Source organism: Oncorhynchus kisutch, linkage group LG10 (assembly GCF_002021735.2).
Source record: "Oncorhynchus kisutch isolate 150728-3 linkage group LG10, Okis_V2, whole genome shotgun sequence".
NCBI lineage: Eukaryota > Metazoa > Chordata > Actinopteri > Salmoniformes > Salmonidae > Oncorhynchus > Oncorhynchus kisutch.
In genome coordinates this window covers 19,298,781-19,319,464 of record NC_034183.2, presented here as the reverse complement: position 1 = coordinate 19,319,464, position 20,684 = coordinate 19,298,781, and the positions used below count along the sequence as shown (strand labels likewise).

Sequence of the window (20,684 nt, the reverse complement as noted above, 5' to 3'; positions counted from 1 at the left end):
TCTCCAGTAAAGGACTTTTAAGAGAGTTTTGGAAAACAGCATTTGCATGTAACTCAACTTGAGGCCTGGGAGAATAGCAGTGCATGGATCCTGGGCGTGAGTGTTTTGGTGCGTTAGTCTACAGTCTCTGTCCTGGCCAAGTACAGTCCCATTGGAGCATATTGGTCCAAAACCATGACACTGCATGACCTGTCAAAGAGGACCTTCAGACTCATGCAGGACCAACAAATAATCAGTGGTTTAATCTCCAGGCAGTCTTTGAAGTTGTTTCATGGGGAATGACAGGATATTTGTTAAGCTGCCAATAACAAACGACTGCAGAAAATACACAACCGGAAAAAAAACTAATAGAAGCAGAACAGGAAAAACAGGAAAAACTCATTTCATTAAATTAATTAATTCGGAATGCATGGTTAAATGTAAACATCCCAAACTGTTCTTCAATATCCTTAAACAATAACGGTATAGTGTAAACAAATGTCATTCTGAAAGCAATGATAACTGAGCTCGTTACTAAATTATTCAAACGGAGCACTGGTAAGTTCATTATATCATAGATCTTGCCATAACACTGTCATAAATACATCCATCTTCAATCTCTGCTCTTTAAACCATATAAACATTATATTTCTCCCACTTCCTTCATCCTTGTTGTTTTACTCTGTCTCCCACAGACAGGCAGGGTAGAGTCCATGTGGACCACTGCAGCTCAGCTCTCCACAGTCATTAGCGAGCATCATCAATAATAGATCTCTCCATCACTCCATCTCTGCCTCTCCCCCAGCACTTAAGCCCTGTGTGTGTGTGGGCTCAGATTACTGACAATCGATCATGGAGGAGAGAAATATAGGGAGGGCCTACACTGCTCCAACTCAGGCAAGGAGCCCCGCGCACACAGACACACAAACACACATGAGTGCCAACAGTTACACACACAGCAAAAGCTCACATGTGCCATTGACATGCATAAATGGCTCCGTCAAAATGTCACAGTATTCTGGGCCTTCTGCAGGAACTGTTTCCCTCTAGTGATATCATTACAGGGGAAAGCAGGACTGGCATGCCTGTGAATCTCACTGTGACTTGTGTTTACCTTCTCCCTCTGCTCAGATTGAGTTCTACTGACTCATCACAAGCAGGACATTCTCAACTCTCACTTACCTCGTCACCTGGGTCCGAGTGTTGAAGTCCAGCGATCGCATCGACTTCAACACCTCAATGCAGCCCATGTACTGCAAAGACAGAAAAACAACATACTTTATCACATGACAGATTTCCAACCCAGATGTATTCTTCTATAGATTCCTTTCCTCAATCCAATTAGAGGGTCGTTAATAAATACAGTACTTTACAAGACAGGAACTGTCATGACCGCCCTTTTCACTGATACATGGCACTACGGCAATGGGTCACACACAGTGTGGCATGTATTTCCAGAATGGTTAACACATTACTGTATAGTATGAAAAATATCTATACCATAGTACTAATACCCCATATAGTAACATAGTCTGAGGCCCAGTCATTTGCAGGCAGTGTTAGGGACGGGGTAATGGTCTGGTTAAGGTGGTAATAATGGGTATTAGATTAGGGAGCTGCAGCCTCAGAGGCCCCAAAGGAGTGTGTGAGTGTGTGTGTGTGTGTGTTTGTGTGTGTTTTGTGTGTGGGTGTGTGTTCGTTAGAGTGTGTGTCACGGGAGACCCAGGAAAGTGCTCTGGGAGAGGTTGCTCCATCACCAGGGCTCCCCTGGAGTCTGTTATTAGTCACACTGAAACTCCCATCTACTACCAAAAAGACTATTATACATCATACGTATGCTACGAATACTAGGACATCATACGTATGCTACGAATACTAGGACATTAAATTGGCTGTATTATTGAACCATATCAGCATCGGAGTAATATAAACATCATAGATCTAAGCCAATTTAAATGATGTTTAAATAGGCCACATCTCTTTAAAATCCTCTTCTGTCTATGCATCATGCCCGGAGGCCCAACGGTACACAGCTCACAGAAAAGGACACATTTTGTCATTTGTATTTAATTTGTCTTGATTAGCAATTGAAATCCATGGGTGTTGTCGTGGAAAGTATTAAAACAAATATTATTCAGATACCGGAGCTTGTGAATTCAATTAGACTTTTATTGCAGAGAACAACAAAAGCCGAGCACCTCCATGGAAGACTGCCTTCTCATTCTTAGTGCTTGGCTTTTATACATTTTTACCTTTACATAACATCATCACCCCATTTGCTTTGTTACATAGTTTCCATTCTCTTATTGGCACAGATATTGGGGCATAGATTCTATTGGTGGCGTGGCATGCATACCCCTTAGCTAAAGTGTCTGTCCAAAGGTCTTTACACATTCAGACCTACATTATCAACGTATGCTTAACTTGTCTGAGTGTCCAGTAGCCTTCACAAGATCAGATATGGCCCAGACCAGTCACGTCTTGTTAGTTTACCTTGCCTCATCTACACAGATTCTGCTTACGTTCTGTTCCTTACATGTCCAATGGTCAATTCCATGTTGATCTAGCTTGGACACTCACATAGGTTTAGCCTTCATTCTGCTTGCATATGTCTAATATTTAAGCTTATATTGATTATTATTGATTATTCTTTCTACTTCAAAGAGAACAGTATAGGTTACTGAAAATCCTCCGATGACTGGAAAATCTCCAACAGTGTTTAGGTGTGACAGAGCCAGGGGCAGAGTGGATGTGGCTAATCTTTCTTTTCTAATTAAAAACATGCCTCTTATGACATGTCCTCTAGGTCTAAGTGGGACAACCACACCCACGCAAAACCAAACACCAATATAGACAACAGATAATTCAGCCGAGTGAACACACACACACACACACACCTACGCAGACACATTTGCATTACTGTGCTACTTTAAAGAGCACACCAAGTTGACTGTGCTTCCACTATACAGTATCAACCTGCTGTATGTACATTGAGTGTACAAAACATTAGCAACACCTGCTCTTTCCATGACATAGACTGACCAAGTGAATACAGGTGAAAGCTATGATCCCTTATTGATGTCACTTGTTAAATCCACTTTAATCAGTGTAGATGAAGGGGAGGAGACAGGTGTGACATGATATTTAAGCCTTGAGACATGGATTGTGTATGTGTGCCATTCAGATGGTGAACGGGCAAGACAAAATATTTAAGTGCCTTTGAATCGGGTATGGTAGTAGGTGCCAGGGGCACTGGTTTGTGTCAAGAACTGCAACACTGTTGGGTTTTTCATGCTCAACAGTTTACTGTGTGTCTCAAAAATGGTCCACCACCCAAAGGACATCCAGCCAACTTGACACAACTGTGGGAAGCATTGGAGTCAACATGGGCCAGCATGCCTGTGGAACTCTTTCCACACCTTGTAGAGCCCATGATGAATTGAGGCAACCTAATATTAAGAAGAACGTTCTTAATGTGTTAAACATGCAGTGTATGGGGTAGGTATACTGTAGTCTCCTTCACTTTCGCAGGTGTAGGAGCTTAGCCAACCTATGCATCCTCATTTGACTCAAGCTCAATCAATGTCTTGTTACTGTATGTGTAGTTTGTCTGGATCTGTTGTTGTGGCTGGCTGCTGCCAGAGACAGGGAAATAAATAATCAGGCTAACTCCACTGCCTCAGAACTAAACAAGCACCCTAACCAGATTAGGAGACAGGGGAAGTCTTCCATCAGTCAGACAGTCTCCTCCTCTCCCTCATTTTCCCTCTCCTTCTCTCTAGCTTCTTCTCAATGCCTTCATTGTCACTCTCTCTCGGACGATACACTGTGCTTTCGAGCGCTCTACTCTACTTCTGCCCCCCCGACATAATCTCTAATGCTCCCTTCCGGAAACCTGTGATGCAGCGTTTCCAAGAAACATTCCAGAGAAATTCTGAAAATGTGTCCTTCTTCTTAGCCAGCTCTCTTCCTCTGAAAGACACGCCATCTTCGCTGTTGCCTTGCCTTGAAGGAAGTGACTGTCAACAAAGGGTATCTATCATATTACAGAGGCAAATTTGGTCCCTCTATCCAAGAACATCCTGTTCAAGTCTCCAGCCAAAGTCGATCTAATATCTATGCTGTTGATGCTCCGCTCTCTAGATAGATGCAGGGAGATACTGGCTAGGGGCTCATGTTTCTAGGTGGAAAAGTTATACTGCACTGTCGCTACCTCACAGTCCAACCAAGGTGCAAGTCTTTTTTCTTTTCACTGAATAACTCTCTTAGTATTTCTCATGTTGCAGTTTTACAGGTCAGGGTGGATGGATGGCTGTGTGGGTTTGGTTTCAGAAGGCCTGCATTGCAGTGGTATGGCTGTGGAAGAGGCAGATGCAGGGCCACCACACCACAGCTTTCTGCCTCAGCTTGCCGGGGTGGTCGGCTGGCTGCAGGGACAGGGAGGAAGTGCCTGGGAGGAAATGTGCACAATGGTGTCTGTCTGCCTGCCTCTCTGCCAATGTCTGTCTGCCTGTGTCTCCCTCCAGCAGAGAAGAGAGAAGACGATGTGGCATTCATCTCACTGCTGGCTTGCCTCTGACGCTAAACAGAGTTGATCCTGGTCAGTCCCTGGATGGGAGACCAGATGCTGCTGGAAGTGGTGTTGGAGGGCCAGTAGGAGGCACTCTTTCCTCTGGTCTAAAAAAAATATCCCAATGCCCCAGGGCAGTGAATGGGGACACTGCCCTGTGCAGGGTGCTGTCTTTCAGATGGGACGTTAAACGGTTGTCCTGACTCTCTATGGTCACTAAAGATGACATGGCACTTATTGGCACTTATTGTGTCACCTAATCATCCCCAGCTTCCAATTGGCTCATTCCTCCTCTCCCCTGTAACTATTCCCCATGTCGTTGCTGTAAATGAGAATGTGTTTTTTTTTTACTTGGTAAAATAAGAAAATAAACAACAACAATAAAAACAATGGCAGCAGCACATCTCTTCATTCGAAGACTCTATCATGGACACTATGGGCGGCAGGGTAGCCTAGTGGTTAGAGCATTGGACTAGTAACCAAAAGGTTGCAAGTTCAAATCCCTGAGCTGACAAGGTACAAAATCTGTCGTTCTGCCCCTGAACAGGCAGTTAACCCACTGTTCGCAGGCCGTCATTGAAAATAAGAATTTGTTCTTAACTGACTTGCCTAGTTAAATAAAGGTAAAAAATAAAAAACTCTTACTGACAGTTGTGGCTGCTTTGCGTGATGTATTGTTGTCTCTACCTTCTTTCCCTTTGTGCTGTTGTCTGTGCACAATAATGTTTGCACCCTGTTTTGTGCTGCTACCATGTTGTGCTGCAGCCATGTTGTATTGCCACCATGCTGTGTTGTTGTCTTAGGCCTCTCTTTATGCAGTGTTGTGTTGTCTCTCTTTATGTAGTGTTGTGTTGTCTCTCTTTATGCAGTGTTGTGTTGTCTCTCTTTATGCAGTGTTGTGTTGTCTCTCTTTATGTAGTGTTGTGTTGTCTCTCTTTATGCAGTGTTGTGTTGTCTCTCTTTATGCAGTGTTGTGTTGTCTCTCTTTATGCAGTGTTGTGTTGTCTCTCTTTATGCAGTGTTGTGTTGTCTCTCTTTATGCAGTGTTGTGTTGTCTCTCTTTATGCAGTGTTGTGTTGTCTCTCTTTATGCAGTGTTGTGTTGTCTCTCTTTATGCAGTGTTGTGTTGTCTCTCTTTATGCAGTGTTGTGTTGTCTCTCTTTATGCAGTGTTGTGTTGTCTCTCTTTATGCAGTGTTGTGTTGTCTCTCTTTATGCAGTGTTGTGTTGTCTCTCTTTATGTAGTGTTGTGTTGTCTCTCTTTATGCAGTGTTGTGTTGTCTCTCTTTATGCAGTGTTGTGTTGTCTCTCTTTATGCAGTGTTGTGTTGTCTCTCTTTATGCAGTGTTGTGTTGTCTCTCTTTATGCAGTGTTGTGTTGTCTCTCTTTATGCAGTGTTGTGTTGTCTCTCTTTATGTAGTGTTGTGTTGTCTCTCTTTATGCAGTGTTGTGTTGTCTCTCTTTATGCAGTGTTGTGTTGTCTCTCTTTATGCAGTGTTGTGTTGTCTCTCTTTATGCAGTGTTGTGTTGTCTCTCTTTATGCAGTGTTGTCTCTCTTTATGCAGTGTTGTGTTGTCTCTCTTTATGCAGTGTTGTGTTGTCTCTCTTGTCCTGATGTGTGTTTTTTCCAATATTTTTATTTTTATTGTTATTTTTATTTCATTTATTTAAATTTTTAATCCCAGCCCCCCGTCCCCGCAGGATGCATTTTGCCTTTTGGTAGACCGTGATTGTAAATAACAATTTGTTCTTAACTGACTTGCCTAGTTATATAAAGGTTAAATAAAAAATAAAATAAATATATAAAGATATAAAGATGGCAGAGAGAAAAGCAGAGCGCAGCAGAAATCTGCTGTCATGCAGACAGTAATATATATATATATATATATATATATATATATATATATATATATATATATATATATATACACTATATACACACTGCCATCTTATCTGCCTGGCTGGCTGCAGGGGCCATTTAAATATTATTATAATGGTAGGCTACAGCAAACTGCTAATGAAAACTGGTGCAGGGCGTAACAGTAATGAAATATTTCCTATAATGCTCTTAGGTATTTTTTCTCCTTGCAGCATGCTTAGCTGCAGACTATGTTAGGCATGTGAGGAAAGCAGGATTAGAGCTGAGGGAAACCCCTGGCTGGGTGTTCTCTCTCTGCTGTCTGCTACTACAGATGGACTAGAATACCCTGCTATGTCACGCTAGTTCTTCCCCAGTACATGTGATGCAAATGACTGTGATTAAATGTAATTGAATATAGGAATGAATGGTGCCTGTGTGTAATGTAATTACAAAGCGTGCTTGGGCCTAGACTGGGCTAATAAAGAGCCATGTCGTTTTATTGAGGCTGGGGGGAGTAAAGGAGGGGGAGATCATTGACATTGACGTCAAACACTCTGCCTCGGATGTAACCCTTTGTGAGCCAAAGTCACCAGCTTAGACCAGGAAATTATATCTAAATCTTTGTATATTAGCTTTTTTGCTAAATAACCGTTGTCACTGATTACGACGATGTAATGTATGTCTGTCTGAAGTAACATGACATCCAATCCTTCACTTAGGCGTAAACAATCAGGCTAATCACAAAACATCCCCCTCCCACACACACACTTCATTGAAACTAGAGATGAACCTCATTAAATTATTCTGCTTTGTTATGCATATTCTATTAATATAGATTCTGACTCACTCCACTCACCACATGCAATATTTGTTGTTCAGTTTACGATTCCATTATCTATATTTCACTCAACTGACATCCACCCACTCGAAAGCCTGAAGGTTGACGCAGTCTCCCCAGCCCACTACATCACACCACATAAAGCAGAGAGAGCCATCTAACTCCTCAGCCTCCACACATTGGCTGCATAACACACTGCCCAGCATCCTAATGTCCCATTGTATCCAAGAGACACACTTAGGGTGGTTTATCATCTTAACATTGGGATATTATTTCCAAGGAATGAGACGTCCCAATGTCATCTGCAAACAGGATATCTTTCTGACAGTGTTGTCTTATTAAAGCTTTACTCCGAAAGGGATTTAAATCATTCACTATTCTACAGGTTTGTTTGTAAACAACATAACAGGAACTCGGTGGAAAGCATCAACAAGCTGTCAAATTATCCCTGACAGATACAGTATTTAACAGCACGGAAGACGACCCTTAAAAAAATGCAATGCAGAAATGCTTTAATATACACAGAATTAAAATAATATGTGGGTAATGCGGAGAGCTGTAGAGGGACTGCATGCATGGTGACTCACCCTTACAATGTAGGAGGCCCCAGGGCCTGTGATATTCTTGTCTGGGTGCAGCCAACCCTGGGAGGGCTTGTGGATGAAGCTGCCCTTCTGGTTGAAGTCCTCCCCTCCCAGCCACATGCCCTCCACCCTGGTCCTGCGGTTCATCCCTGTCCTGAAGCCGTTGTGGCCCCCAAGGCTCCCTGTGCCCTCTGCAGCCCCTGCTCCATGGCCCCCTGGACTGGCTGAGCGCATTGCAGATCTCTGCCTGCTGATGGCCTGTAGGGAACAGGGGGTGACACACACAGGGTCACAGGAGTTCAAAACAGCAGCCAGACTTGCCACGGGACCACTGGGGGCCGAAGGGCCACTGGGGCCGTGCGAGCCCTGCGATGAGGGGGCTGCAGTCTTGCCGGAGTCCTTGCTTGAGCTGGAGCTGGAGCTGGAGCTGGAGTTGGAGGGGCTCCTGCTCAGCAGAGTGTTGGAGAACTTCCACTGAGGCATCCTGGGGATGAGCATGCAGAAAGTGGTGGTGGCGTCCTGCTCCCCGTCCAGGCAGGGGGAGTCGGCTAGGGCCGGGGCTGCGGAGGAGGACCCGGGGATGGACTCCAGAGGAGGCAGGGGGGGCAGCGGCAGGCTGGGGGCGGAGGAGAGGACCACAGGGGTGGCCACCACTTTGCCGCTCATGGCTAAGCTCTGCATCAGGTCGTCGGAGGAGGTCACAGAGGCGTTGCGAAAGCGGCCATACTTTGGCTTAAGTAGCATGCCCGGAGGAGCAGCCTGAAGCAAAGGCTGAGAGGGGTTGACAGAGGATGAGGGGAAGGGGAAAGGGGGAGGGGGAGAGGTGCAATGGAAGAGAGGGGGGGAAAAAATCTGCAAAATCTTCTGGAAAGAGCTGTATCCCCTGTCAATGTTGAGTGAGTACTGTCCAGTGCTCTCCCACTCACACACGCTCTCTCTCTCTCTCTCCTGCCTCTCTGCATCTGAGCTTCTCCCTTGCTCTGGCTCGCTTGCACGCACCCCCACTCTCTCTCTCTCTGGGTGATGTCATTGTGTTATTGTTCATTTATTAGCCCTGCCCAGCTGCTCTCAGACAGCATTAGCTAACACATATCTGCCTGAGCCTCCCTCCTAGCGCACACACACACACACACACACGCATGCACACACACAATCAGTATCTATATGCAGCGCATAGACACCAACATTATAATGTCCCCACATGTGGGAATGACAGAAAGATAGAGATTTTTCCTATCATAAGACATACCTTAGGCAATGGCTGCAAAAGCAAAACATACATGAATGCAATTTTTAACAAAGACCATCAATTCATGATTAAGTGAAAGAGTCAATAATCTTAATTTAGCCACATTAATAATATTTTAGCCACATTAACATCACATTTATGGGACTGAATTGTGCTGCCAGTAAAATAAGACAAAACATCTGTGACTTTGACAAAATGCAATGAATTATCAGTGGTTGTAAAGAAAAACGCCCACTGTACCTGAAGTCTTATGTCGAATCAAAATGTAATTTTATTTGCCACATGCTTTGTGAACAACAGGTGTAGACTACCAGTGAAATAGTTACTTGCAAATTATTTTCCAAAAATCCAGAGTTAAAGACAAAAAAATCAAAAATAAATAGAAATTGTAACACAGGTAATAAATACATAGTGAACAAATAACAATAACAAGTAAAAATGACATGTCTATATAGAGGGAGTACCAGTATCGAGTTGATGTGCAGGGGTACGGAGGTAATTGAGGTAGCTATGTGCATATAGGTAGGGGTAAAGTCACGACAGGATCGATAAGACTGAGCTGTAGCAGCAGCATATGTGGAGCAGCAGCGTATGTGGTGAGTGTGTGTGTGTGTGTGTGGCGTCAGTAAGCATGTGTGCACATGTTATGTGTGTGTGGGCGTATGCAGTGTGTGTGTGTATCAGTGTAAGTATATGTGAGTGTGTGTGTGTATCAGTGTAAGTATATGTGTGTGTGTGGCGTCAGTAAGCATGTGTGCACATGTTATGTGTGTGTGGGCGTATGCAGTGTGTGTGTGTGTATCAGTGTAAGTATATGTGTGTGTGTGTGTGTGTGTGTGTGTGTGTGTGTGTGTGTGTGTGTGTGTGTGTGTGTGTGTGTGTGTGTGTGTGTGTGTGTGTGTGTGTGTGTGTGTGTGTGTGTGGCGTCAGTAAGCATGTGTGCACATGTTATGTGTGTGTGTGTATCAGTGTAAGTATATATGTGAGTGTTTGTGTGTATCAGTGTAAGTATATGTGAGTGTGTGTGTGTATCAGTGTAAGTATATGTGAGTGTGTGGGTAGAGTCCAGTGTGCATAGAGAGTTAGTTATCTCTCTGCTCTCTACACTTCTGGTTCCATAGTGGGATGATGATGATGACTGAGAGCCTGAACTTGACTGAGCATCATAAACTCTTTGACAATCTGTCACAGTAAACAAATAACAGGAAGTACTCTTTTCCATTGTGTGGTTGGTATATTTGGGGTGGCAGGTAGCCTAGTGGTTAGAGCGTTGGGCCAGTAACTGAAAGGTTGCTAAATCAAATCCCCGAGCTGACAAGGTAAAAATCTGCCCCAGAACAAGGCAGTTAACCCACTGTTCCTAGGCCATTGTAAATAAGAATTTGTTCTTAACTGACTTGCCTAGTTAAATAAAGGTATAAAAAATATGTTCTGTGTGTAGGTGTTTACCCCCTTATGGTAAGGTTGTTAATCTATAACACCTAAAGGCTACAATAATTCAGCAAGTGGTTCCTGCACTGCAACTAAAGGTCAACAATAGCTGAGAAGATGTGAAAACATCTGAGTAGAAATGAAGGTGCAGAAATAAAATTGTAAACAATTCATTCAGATTGATTATATGAGTGGTGATGGGGAAATTTTGCCACAGTCATGTGACTCATCCAAATGGTGAAGTATAACATCCAATTTGCAAATGCACACATATTGATTCCATGTCCTAAAAACAGGCATAATCTAACAAAGCAGCAATTGCAGCAATACTCAGAATTACTCCCAGCCCATGTGACCTCTCCTCCCATGTACCCCCCTTCCCCACCCCTCTCCCAAGAGCTATCCGCCATCTTCTAAAGGAGCCTGCAGGAGGAGACCAGACCTTTTAGCTCCCCACTCTAGTCCCCTCATATTCTCTCAATTTCAGGTTACCATGGGAGGGGGAGAGTAGTCTACAAAAACCCTGACAAAGTGGGTTAAGCCAGGATTTGTTCTGCTCATCTTTCTGGGAAAATTTGGTCACAGCAGAAAAACATGTTTCGTCACGCAGCAGACAATCAAACCCAATGTCATATTATCAGACACACAGGAAGTGGATTTAGGATGATAATTTAAATCTGAAACCATTCTACTCTGGAACACACAACACTACTCAGCTCTAAACAGTCTAAAATAATGGATGAGAGACACAAAGTATCAGGTATGAAGGTAAGACCCAGATGCAGACCACGTCAAATAAACAATAGTTTAATATCCCAAACAGGGGCAGGTAAAAGACATGACAATGCAGGCAGGGGTCAGAAACCAGAGGTGGCAACAGTACCAGGCGGCAGGCAGGCTCAGGGTAAGGCAGAGGTTGGTAGTCCAGATGGTGGCGAAGGTACAGGTCGGTAGGCAGGCTCAGGGTAAGGCAGAGGTTGGTAGTCCAGATGGTGGCGAAGGTACAGGTCGGTAGGCAGGCTCAGGGTAAGGCAGAGGTCGGTGGTCCAGATGGTGGCGAAGGTACAGGTCAGTAGGCAGGCTCAGGGTCAGGGGCAGGCAGAGTGGTCAGGCAGGCGGGTGGGCTCGGAGTCAGGACAGGCAAGGGTCAAAACCAGGAGGGCAAGAAAAGAGAAACTGGAGAAAGCAGGAGCTGAGACAGAAAACGCTGGTTGGCTTGAACAAACAAGATGAACTGGCAGGTCTAAATACCCAGGGGATAATGGGGAAGATGGGCGACACCTGGAGGGGGGTGGAAACAATGACAAAGACAGGTGACACAGATCAAGGTGTGACATAAAGAAGCAAATAATCTTGTTTAACTGATAAAGATAAGTATAAAGTTATTTAAATAATGAAGTATGTAAAAACTGTAGAATTAACCCATTAGAGTCTACTAAGCTGTATGGAACTTTTAAGGCACTAAACTGTCTCCATATATGCTTCCCCCCAAAAAATTCAACTAGTACCGGGGACCTTCAGACGAGTCTGTGGGCATCCTAGAGCAAAACAACTGACATGTATGTGTTTGTGAGAGTCTCACCTTTCCACAGATGGGTAATATTAGTGTGTAGTCCAAACGCCTCAGACAGAAGTTGGCAGATCGGCTGTACCGATTTCAGAGTTCCAAGACGCTTGTGGGGCACATAGAGCAAAACAGAGAACACCACCACCACCGCGTTCTCTTTCAATAGAGGGGTCATAATAGTTGTGGGCCAAACTGTTCGAACGCTACAGACAATTCTGTGAGAGGACCGATTTTTGGGATGTCTAATGGTCTGACAAATACCGCTCTAGCTCTGACACCTTTCACCGCAGATGCGGAAGTGCGACATCGGCAGATGCGAAGTGCGACATCGGCAGATGTGGAAGTGAGACATCGGCAGATGTGGAAGTGAGACATCGGCAGATAGGGAAGTGCGACATCGGCAGATGCGAAGTGTGACATCGGCAGATGTGGAAGTGTGACATCGGCAGATGTGGAAGTGCGACATCGGCAGATGTGGAAGTGCGACATCGGCAGATGTGGAAGTGTGACATCGGCAGATGTGTAAGTGCGACATCGTGCGACATCGGCAGATGTGGAAGTGCGATAACTCTAGCTTAACGGACAGATTTTTATGGAGATGTTTTTATTATGCTAATTAATTTATATGGGGGCACGGACATCAACTCTAGGGGGTTTAGCAGGCTTTTTCAATTATAATTATAATGTCCAACAGACTCACAACACACTGTGCACAGCCCTAGTGAGACCTAATGAATTCATACAGTTACTCCACAGTGACCATAATTCCACATTCTACAACACATAAATAACAGCTAATGTTTAAAAAAAATATCTATATATATTTCACCTTTATTTAACCAGGTAGGTCAGTTGAGAACAAGTTCTCAATTACAACTGCGACCTGGCCAAGATAAAGCAAAGCACTGAGACAAAAACAACAACAAAGTTACACATAAACAAACGTACAGTCAATAACAAAATAGAAAAAATCTATGTACAGTGTGTGCAAATGTAGAAGAGTAGGGAGGTAAGTCAATAAATAGGCCATAGAGGCCGAAATAATTACAATTTAACATTAACACTGGAGTGATAGATGTGCAGATGATGATGTGCAAGTAGAGATACTGGGGTGCAAAAGAGCAAGAAGATAAATAACAATATGGGGATGAGGTAGTTGGGTGGGCTATTTACAGATTGGCTGTGTACAGGTACTGTGATCAGTAAGCTGCTCTAACAGCTGATGCTTAAAGTAAGATAGGGAGATATCTCCAGCTTCAGTGATTTTTGAAATTCATTCCAGTCATTGGCAGCAGAGAACTGGAAGGAAAGGCGACCAAAGTAAGTGTTGGCTTTGGGGATGACCCGTGAAATATACCAGCTGGAGCGCATGCTACGGGTGGGTGTTGCTATGGTGACCAGTGAGCTGAGATAAGGCGGGGCATTACCTAGCAAAGACTTACAGATGACCTGGAGCCAGTGGATTTGGCAACGAATATGTACCCACCATACAGGTCTCAGTGGTGGGTAGTATATGGGGCTTTGGTGACAAAAATGGATGGCACTGTGATAGACTACATCCAGTTTGCGGAGTAGAGTGGTTGGAGGCTATTTTGTAAATGACATCGCCGAAGTCAAGGATCGGTAGGAGAGTCAGTTTTACGAGGGTCTGTTTGTCAGCATGAGTGAAGGAGGCTTTGTTGTGAAACAAGAAGCCGATTCTAGATTTAATTTTGTATTGGAGATGCTTAATGTGAGTCTGGAAGGAGAGTTTACAGTCTAACCAGACACCTAGGCATTTGTAGTTGTCCACATATTCTAGGTCAGAACCTTCCAGAGTAGTGATGAAGAGCATGCATTTAATTTGACTAACATTTAAAAGCAGTTGGAGGCCACGGAAGGAGAGTTGTATTGCGTTGAGGCTCGTTTGGAGGTTTGTTAACACAGTGTCCAAAGAAGGGCCAGATATATACAGAATGGTGGGGTCTGCGTAGAGGTGGATCAGAGAATCACCAGCAGCAAGAGCAACATCATTGATATATACAGAGAAAAGAGTCGGCCCAAGAATTGAACCCTGTGGCACTGCCAGAGGTCCGGACAACAGGCCCTCCGATTTGACACACTGAACTCTATCTGAGAAGTAATTGGTGAACCAGGCAAGGCAGTCATTTGAGAAACCAAGGTTGTTGAGTCTGCCGATAAGAATGCGGTGATTGACAGAGTCGAAAGCCTTGGCCAGGTCGATGAAGACGGCTGCACAGTACTGTCTTTTATGGATGGTGGTTATATCGTTTAGGACCTTGAGCGTGGCTGAGGTGCATCCATGACCAAGCTCGGAAACCATAGTGGAGAAGGTACGGTGGGATTTGAAATGGTCGGTAATCTGTTTGTTAACTTTGAAAAGGGGGATGACTTGTGGCAGCTCTCAAATCTTTGGGGATCTCAAACGATATGAAAGAGAGGTTGAACAGGCTACTAATAGGGGTTGCAACAATTTCGGCGGATAATTTCAGAAAGAGAGGGTCCAGGTTGTCTAGCCCGGCTGATTTGTAGGGATCCAGATTTTGCAGCTCTTTCAGAACATCAGCTATCTGGATTTGGGTGAAGGAGAAGCAGGGGGGGCTTGGGCAAGTTGCTGCAGGGGGTGCAGAGCTGTTGGCCGGGGTAGGGGTAGCCAGATGGAAAGCATGGCCAGCCATAGAAAAATGCTTCTTGAAATGATTGATTATAGTACATTTATCGGTGGTGACAGTGTTTCCTAGCCTCAGTGCAGTAGGCAGATGGGAGGAGGTGCTCTTATTCTACATGGACTTTACAGTGTCCCAAAACTTTTTAGAATTAGTGCTAGAGGATGCAAACTTCTGTTTGAAAAAGCTAGCCTTAGCTTTCCTAACTGCTTGTGTATATTGGTTCCTGACTTCCCTGAAAAGTTGCATATTGCGGGGGCTATTCGATGCTAATGTAGAACGCCACAGGATGTTTTTGTGCTAGTCAAGGGCAGTCAAGTCTGGGGTGAACCAAGGGCTATATCTGTTCTTTGTTCTACATTTTCTGAATGGGGCATGCTTATTTAAGGTGGTGAGCGACAGCTAACGGTTTAAGGTTAGGCTTTGTATCCAACAGTGATAGGAGAGCATGCCCTTACGAAGAAAAAATTCGAATTTTAATGTGATCACGTGAAGTGCTCCAAAAACACGTTTCCATTACATGATTACATGTGAAGTGATTATTATTATTATGATTATGAGAAGTTAATGTGGTAACGTGATAACCTTAAACTACACATGTGAAAATGATCACGTGAAGTGTTACAAAAACACTTGTTTTCGCATGTGAATTTTTACATGAACTCATTTCCACATGTTTTTTCTGTAAGGGTGTTAACATGAATGACCAAATAATTAACTGAATCACCCATTATCTAGGTAGAGGGCAATCAACCAACTAAAGCATGCCACCCACTCATTAAGGCAGAGCATAACTCCATGGCTAGCTCCTCACACTGTAATACACAAGGTCATTTGAGCTCAAATTTAATAAAGACACGAAATTAACCTGGTGACTTCCTCCAACAACCCAGACTCTGAGATGAAATACACAAATTTTGTTTTTCCCCACAATATATAACCTCAGTCAGCAGTAGTTCATCAGAGGACATTGTTTTGTTACTGCTGATGACATGGAGGCATAGTTCAAAATAGTTCAAATCTGACACTAATTGAAAAGGCAACACAGGGAACATTTGATTACAACGCAAAAGGTCACATACAAATGTCAAGAAATAGCTTGGTTCATTTGCAAGCAGGAGAAGTCAGCTTTTTGCAGCAGTGGAAGTTGAAAAGTTTCAGTGCATCATAAAATGACTTGTGTTGACAAAAATGACAAATGCACGAGATTTGAAGTGTGCGTGCTCTGTGATTTTTAAAAGAGCAAACAAATACAATACACTGTACATGCTGTAAACATAAGTCCTTCTGAGGGAAGCAATAGACTCACCTATATCACAGACACTTGGAGAGCGTAGTGAAGGTGCCCTGACTTGAAACAGTAACCCAGCAAACTAAAAATATAAGGAAGTTCAGAGTATGTGAGAGAGCATACCAGCATTGTGAGAATAAGACCCTTCTGCTCCAAAAATGGCAACAAGCTACAGTTACCACACGTCTTATACACACACACACACACCACCTCCTAAACAACCAATCACATCACTTGCTTGTTTGTGGCATAGGGGAGTTGAGAAGTTACTTATAAACCAGATGTCATCAATATGTAGGATTTGACTGATATAGAGAGAGTAGCCTCAGATCTTGTTGAACAGTATCAGAGGTAATGCATACTATCTAGGCCTACTGCTACTTTGAGTTGGAGGAGAGTGAAAACAGGTGCCACAATATATAGCCAGAAGAATTTAAATCCATCAAAAAAGTTAGCAACATTTCAGACCATACAAGCTTATTTAAGGAAATGTAGGCTATTGCATATTGACCAGAAACCAGTCTTCTGTGAGAATACAAAAAGTGTGTGTAGACTTTTTAATACACATCAGACACAGTGAAAAACCTTTTCTGATCAAATTGAATACATCTGTATCTGTAATACTTAGTGTGTTTGGCAATGCAACTAATTTGTTTGCACTACAATACAAGGAGCTAATGTTCTCCTGGTTTTCAGTGTGCTGTGCCACTGCAATCAGCAGAAGAATACGTCGAGCTGTGCATGCACTACATCTCATTAGCAACCATTACAGAGCCCAGAGATGTGATTACAACTAGCAAAAACACACTCTCTGGGAATGCTGTTTCCATGGAACTAATTCCACAAGGAAAACTATCACACATGGGGCCCGTGGAAACAACTGGAAGTCAGAAAATCTATCGATGTAACAGAGGTTTAAAACAGTTGTTACACTACATTTCTAAATAAGACAATGTGCATGTATACTGTCTCAAGTTAATATTATTGAATAAGTGATGGAGTGCAGAAGTAAGATTACAGTAGAATATGTGTTAATCCATCTCTCTCTCTCTAACTCTCAAATGTCACAGGAACAATGTGGTAGACCAACAAACCATTGACATTTAATAGTGTTATTTAGCAACTCAAAACAAACACACTGTTGACTGTATTGAAGAGGGTGATTGGTGATATCAGTGGAAAAACTAGGATTCCTTACATAGTCAATGTAGAAAACCCTTACAGTGCTCCTGGACATTTTCTCTCAGCCTGGTCTAACCCACAAACTCTGGGACACCATTTCACTCTGCAGAGAGGAGAGGTGCTGGGGAATGGGCTTTCCATTGTTTACAGACACCCAACTTTCACACATCTGCTTCTGGCAAACTTTGTTGCTTGGGGCAACGCTCTCCTGACCTGTGTCTTGTGACCTGGTCAGCCAATCTGTGGCCTAGACAGTGGCAGGCAAACCCCAGCACAATCTCTGAACTCTTCAATTGCATTTTGGAGCCCAGGTTGAGCACTAGCTGTGTAAACCCCTGGCTCCATATTACGGCTGGGCGATATATTGAACTAATTCAATTAATTAATCGCTATTTGCATTTGAGGTTTGGTCCAACAGAATTGGTCATATGGACACCAAAACACACTAAACACAATATTTTACTGTAATAGAGGAGACGTTAACCTTTCTACCCATACCCTGTTTATGATCCAACTTCTAAAATTTTGAGCAGAGCAGACACTACTAAAACGGATGTACCAATGAACATTGATTCTGGAAAATGAATACTCAGTTTGTTGAGCGCGCATTACAGTACCACGTATCGCTAGCAGTATTTTGGTCCCAAAAATATTGTTATACTACTAGCTGTGTTTTATAAATGTGTAATAAGCATACAACCGTTATATAAGGAATTGGCAACTCGTTCTCATTCTGGTAGGCCACTTGATTTCAACATCTGAACAAACTGGACAGGCTAGCATGCTGTTCAAACAGTTGGAGACGGACAGAAGGTTGTGTGCATAACAATTTAACTGTTTTGCCTTGTTAGTTGAATTCAGAGCATGTGATTATACCTAAATCCAAGTTGGCTAAATTTTGAAATATATTTATTTGCTGGCTACTCACTAGCACGGGGGCTTGTGCCTGAGAGAATGTTTATGAGATCTGTGTTTATTTTCTATAATGCCAGCTACATTATTAGTGAATGCGCATTGTGCATGGTTCTGGTTAAATTTGTAACAAAAAGGGAATTTTTATAGACTGACCTTAAAGCCAGATCAGTGATTATTGCAACAACATTAGTGGGTCTTATGGTTGTGGAAGGCTTATATTCAGCCTAGGTATAATTTACCAAGCTCTGAATTCATTAGATTATTGCTGACTGTTTTAAATGCAATGTATTTGACCTTTAATTGTACAACAAAGCCTATTGAGAAAACATTTTTTTTAAATGTAGATATTAGTCAGGCAAGTCAGTTAAGACTCGGGGGTTTGAACTTGCAACCTTCCGGTTACTAGTCCACCGCTCTAACCACTAGGCTACCCAGTGCATTCGGAAAGTATTCAGACCCTTTGACTTTTTCCACATTTTGTTACGGTACAGCCTTATTTTATTCTTCAATCTACACACAATACACCATAATGACAATGTGAAAACAGGTTTTTAGAAATTTTAGCAAAATTATTACAAATTAAAAACAGATACCTTATTTACATAAGTATTCAGACCAGTGGCGGTCGGTGCTGTTTACTATTAGAAGGACGTTTTTTTTTTATGAGTATGGCCTTATTTCAATTACAGCATATTGGATGACTGTCATTCATATTCCATTCACCCAGCTCAATGTAACATCGATTGGTTTAGGCTACTACATGATACTTGAATTTGCCCAGGTCGAGAGGCAAATTGGAGTAATCAACGTAACAGACAGTGGCACATTCAATACTGCCTTGCACACTCTTGCCTGCATCTAGCTGATCTGAGGTGTAATCATTAGTCCAAAGAGTTGCAAGACTGAACATTTCTATTGTACTAAACAGGGTAGGTCCATCCCCGTTTCATTATATTTCAGTCCTCTGTGATGTATATAAAGTGTAATATTGGGAGGAAACTTAAAATGCACGCACCCCTAAGGGGCCCCTGTGTTGAGGATCAACGTGGCAGATGTGTTGTTACCTACCCTTACCACCTGGGGGCGGCCCGCCAGGAAGTCCAGGACTTTAAAGTACTAATTAAGTAGTTTTGTGGGGTATCTGTACTTTACTTTACTATTTAGATTTTAGACAACTTTTACTTCACTACAGTTCAAAACAGTTATTTTTACTCCCATACATTTTCCCTGACACCCAAAAGTACTCATTCTGAATGTCCAGGCAGGACAGAAATATGGCCCAATTCATGCACATATCAATATAATGCGTTGTCATCCCTACTACCTCTGATCTGGTGGACTCAGTAAACAGTGTTGGAGCGTTGGAGTGTTGGAGCGTGCCTGTCTGTTTTTAAATCAAATAAAAACAAGAAAATTGTGCAGTCAGATTTGCTAAATATAAGGAATTTGATTTATCGCATTTACTTGTTACTTTTACTCAAGTATGACAATTGAGTACTTTTTCCACCACTGTACGTAAGTACATTTTAAAGCAGATACGTTTACACTTTTACTCAAGTAGTATTTTACTGGGTGATTCACTTTTTCTTGCCATCAACTTCAATATACTCTCCTGCAATGTGGTATGGATCTGCTATTTTCTAAAGTCTTTTTCTTTACTTTCGAACCGGTATCCCCCAAAAGAAGCTAGCCAGCTTACTAGCTAATAGTCAGGTAACCACTGTTTGTCACGCCTTGGTCTTAGTGTTTTGTGTTTTCGTTATATATTTGGTCAGGCCAGGGTGTGACAGGGGTTTACGTGTTGTATTCGTATTGGGTTTTGTAGGCATTGGGATTGTGGTTGATTAGGGGTGTGTCGAGTGTAGGCTTGGCTGCCTGAGGCGGTTCTCGATCAGGGTCAGGTGCTTCTCATTGCCTCTGATTGGGAACCGTATTTAGGTAGCCTGAGTTTCGCTTTGTCTTTCGTGGGTGATTGTTCCTGTCTCTGTGTAGTGTCACCAGATAGGCTGTAATAAGTTTTACGTTCCGTTTGTTGTTTTTGTATTTATTCGTTATTTCATGTACCGTCACTTTTTTCATTAAAAACATGAGTAACCACCACGCTGCATTTCGGTCCGACTCTCTTTCAACAAACGAAGAACGCCGTTACAGAATCACCCACCACACACGGACCGAGCGGCGTGGTTACAGGCAGCGACCGCAGGAGAAGCGAAAGGAGGAATGGACATGGGAAGACGTATTGGATGGCAAAGGTTGTTACACTTGGGAGGAGATACTGGCTGGAAGAGATCGCCTCCCATGGGAACAGGTGGAGGCACTTAGGAGAGCAGAGGCAGCCGGAGATAAGAGCCGACGTTATGAGGGAACACGGTTGGCAAGGAAACCCGAAAAGCAACCCCAAAAATTTATTGGGGGGGGGCTCAGAGGGAGAGTGGCTGAGTCGGGTGTCAGACCTGAGCCAACTCTCCCTGCTAATCGTGAAGAGCAGTTGCAGTGGGAGAGGCTGCATCACTTGGAGAATTGGACATGGGAGGAGGAACTGGACGGAAAAG

General features: G+C 43.2%; 1 protein-coding gene across 4 annotated transcripts in view; it reads right to left on the bottom strand.

The window, feature by feature from the left end:
* The window catches only part of LOC109897869 (SHC-transforming protein 2), a 28,540-nt gene extending 12,346 nt beyond the window's left edge, over positions 1 to 16,194 (bottom strand). For 2 of the 4 annotated variants that reach the window (XM_020492494.2, XM_020492495.2), the window contains exons 1-2: positions 7,835 to 9,742; positions 1,162 to 1,232 (exon numbers count right to left, since the gene is read on the bottom strand). In XM_020492494.2, the coding sequence (XP_020348083.1) occupies positions 1,162 to 1,232; positions 7,835 to 8,575 (812 nt within the window). In that variant the 5' untranslated portion in view covers positions 8,576 to 9,742. Of the gene's footprint in view, positions 1 to 1,161; positions 1,233 to 7,834; positions 9,743 to 16,053 lie in introns of those variants that run through there. The other 2 variants (XM_031833264.1, XM_020492496.2) reach the window with 2 other exon arrangements.
* Positions 16,195 to 20,684: the final 4,490 nt, after the last annotated feature.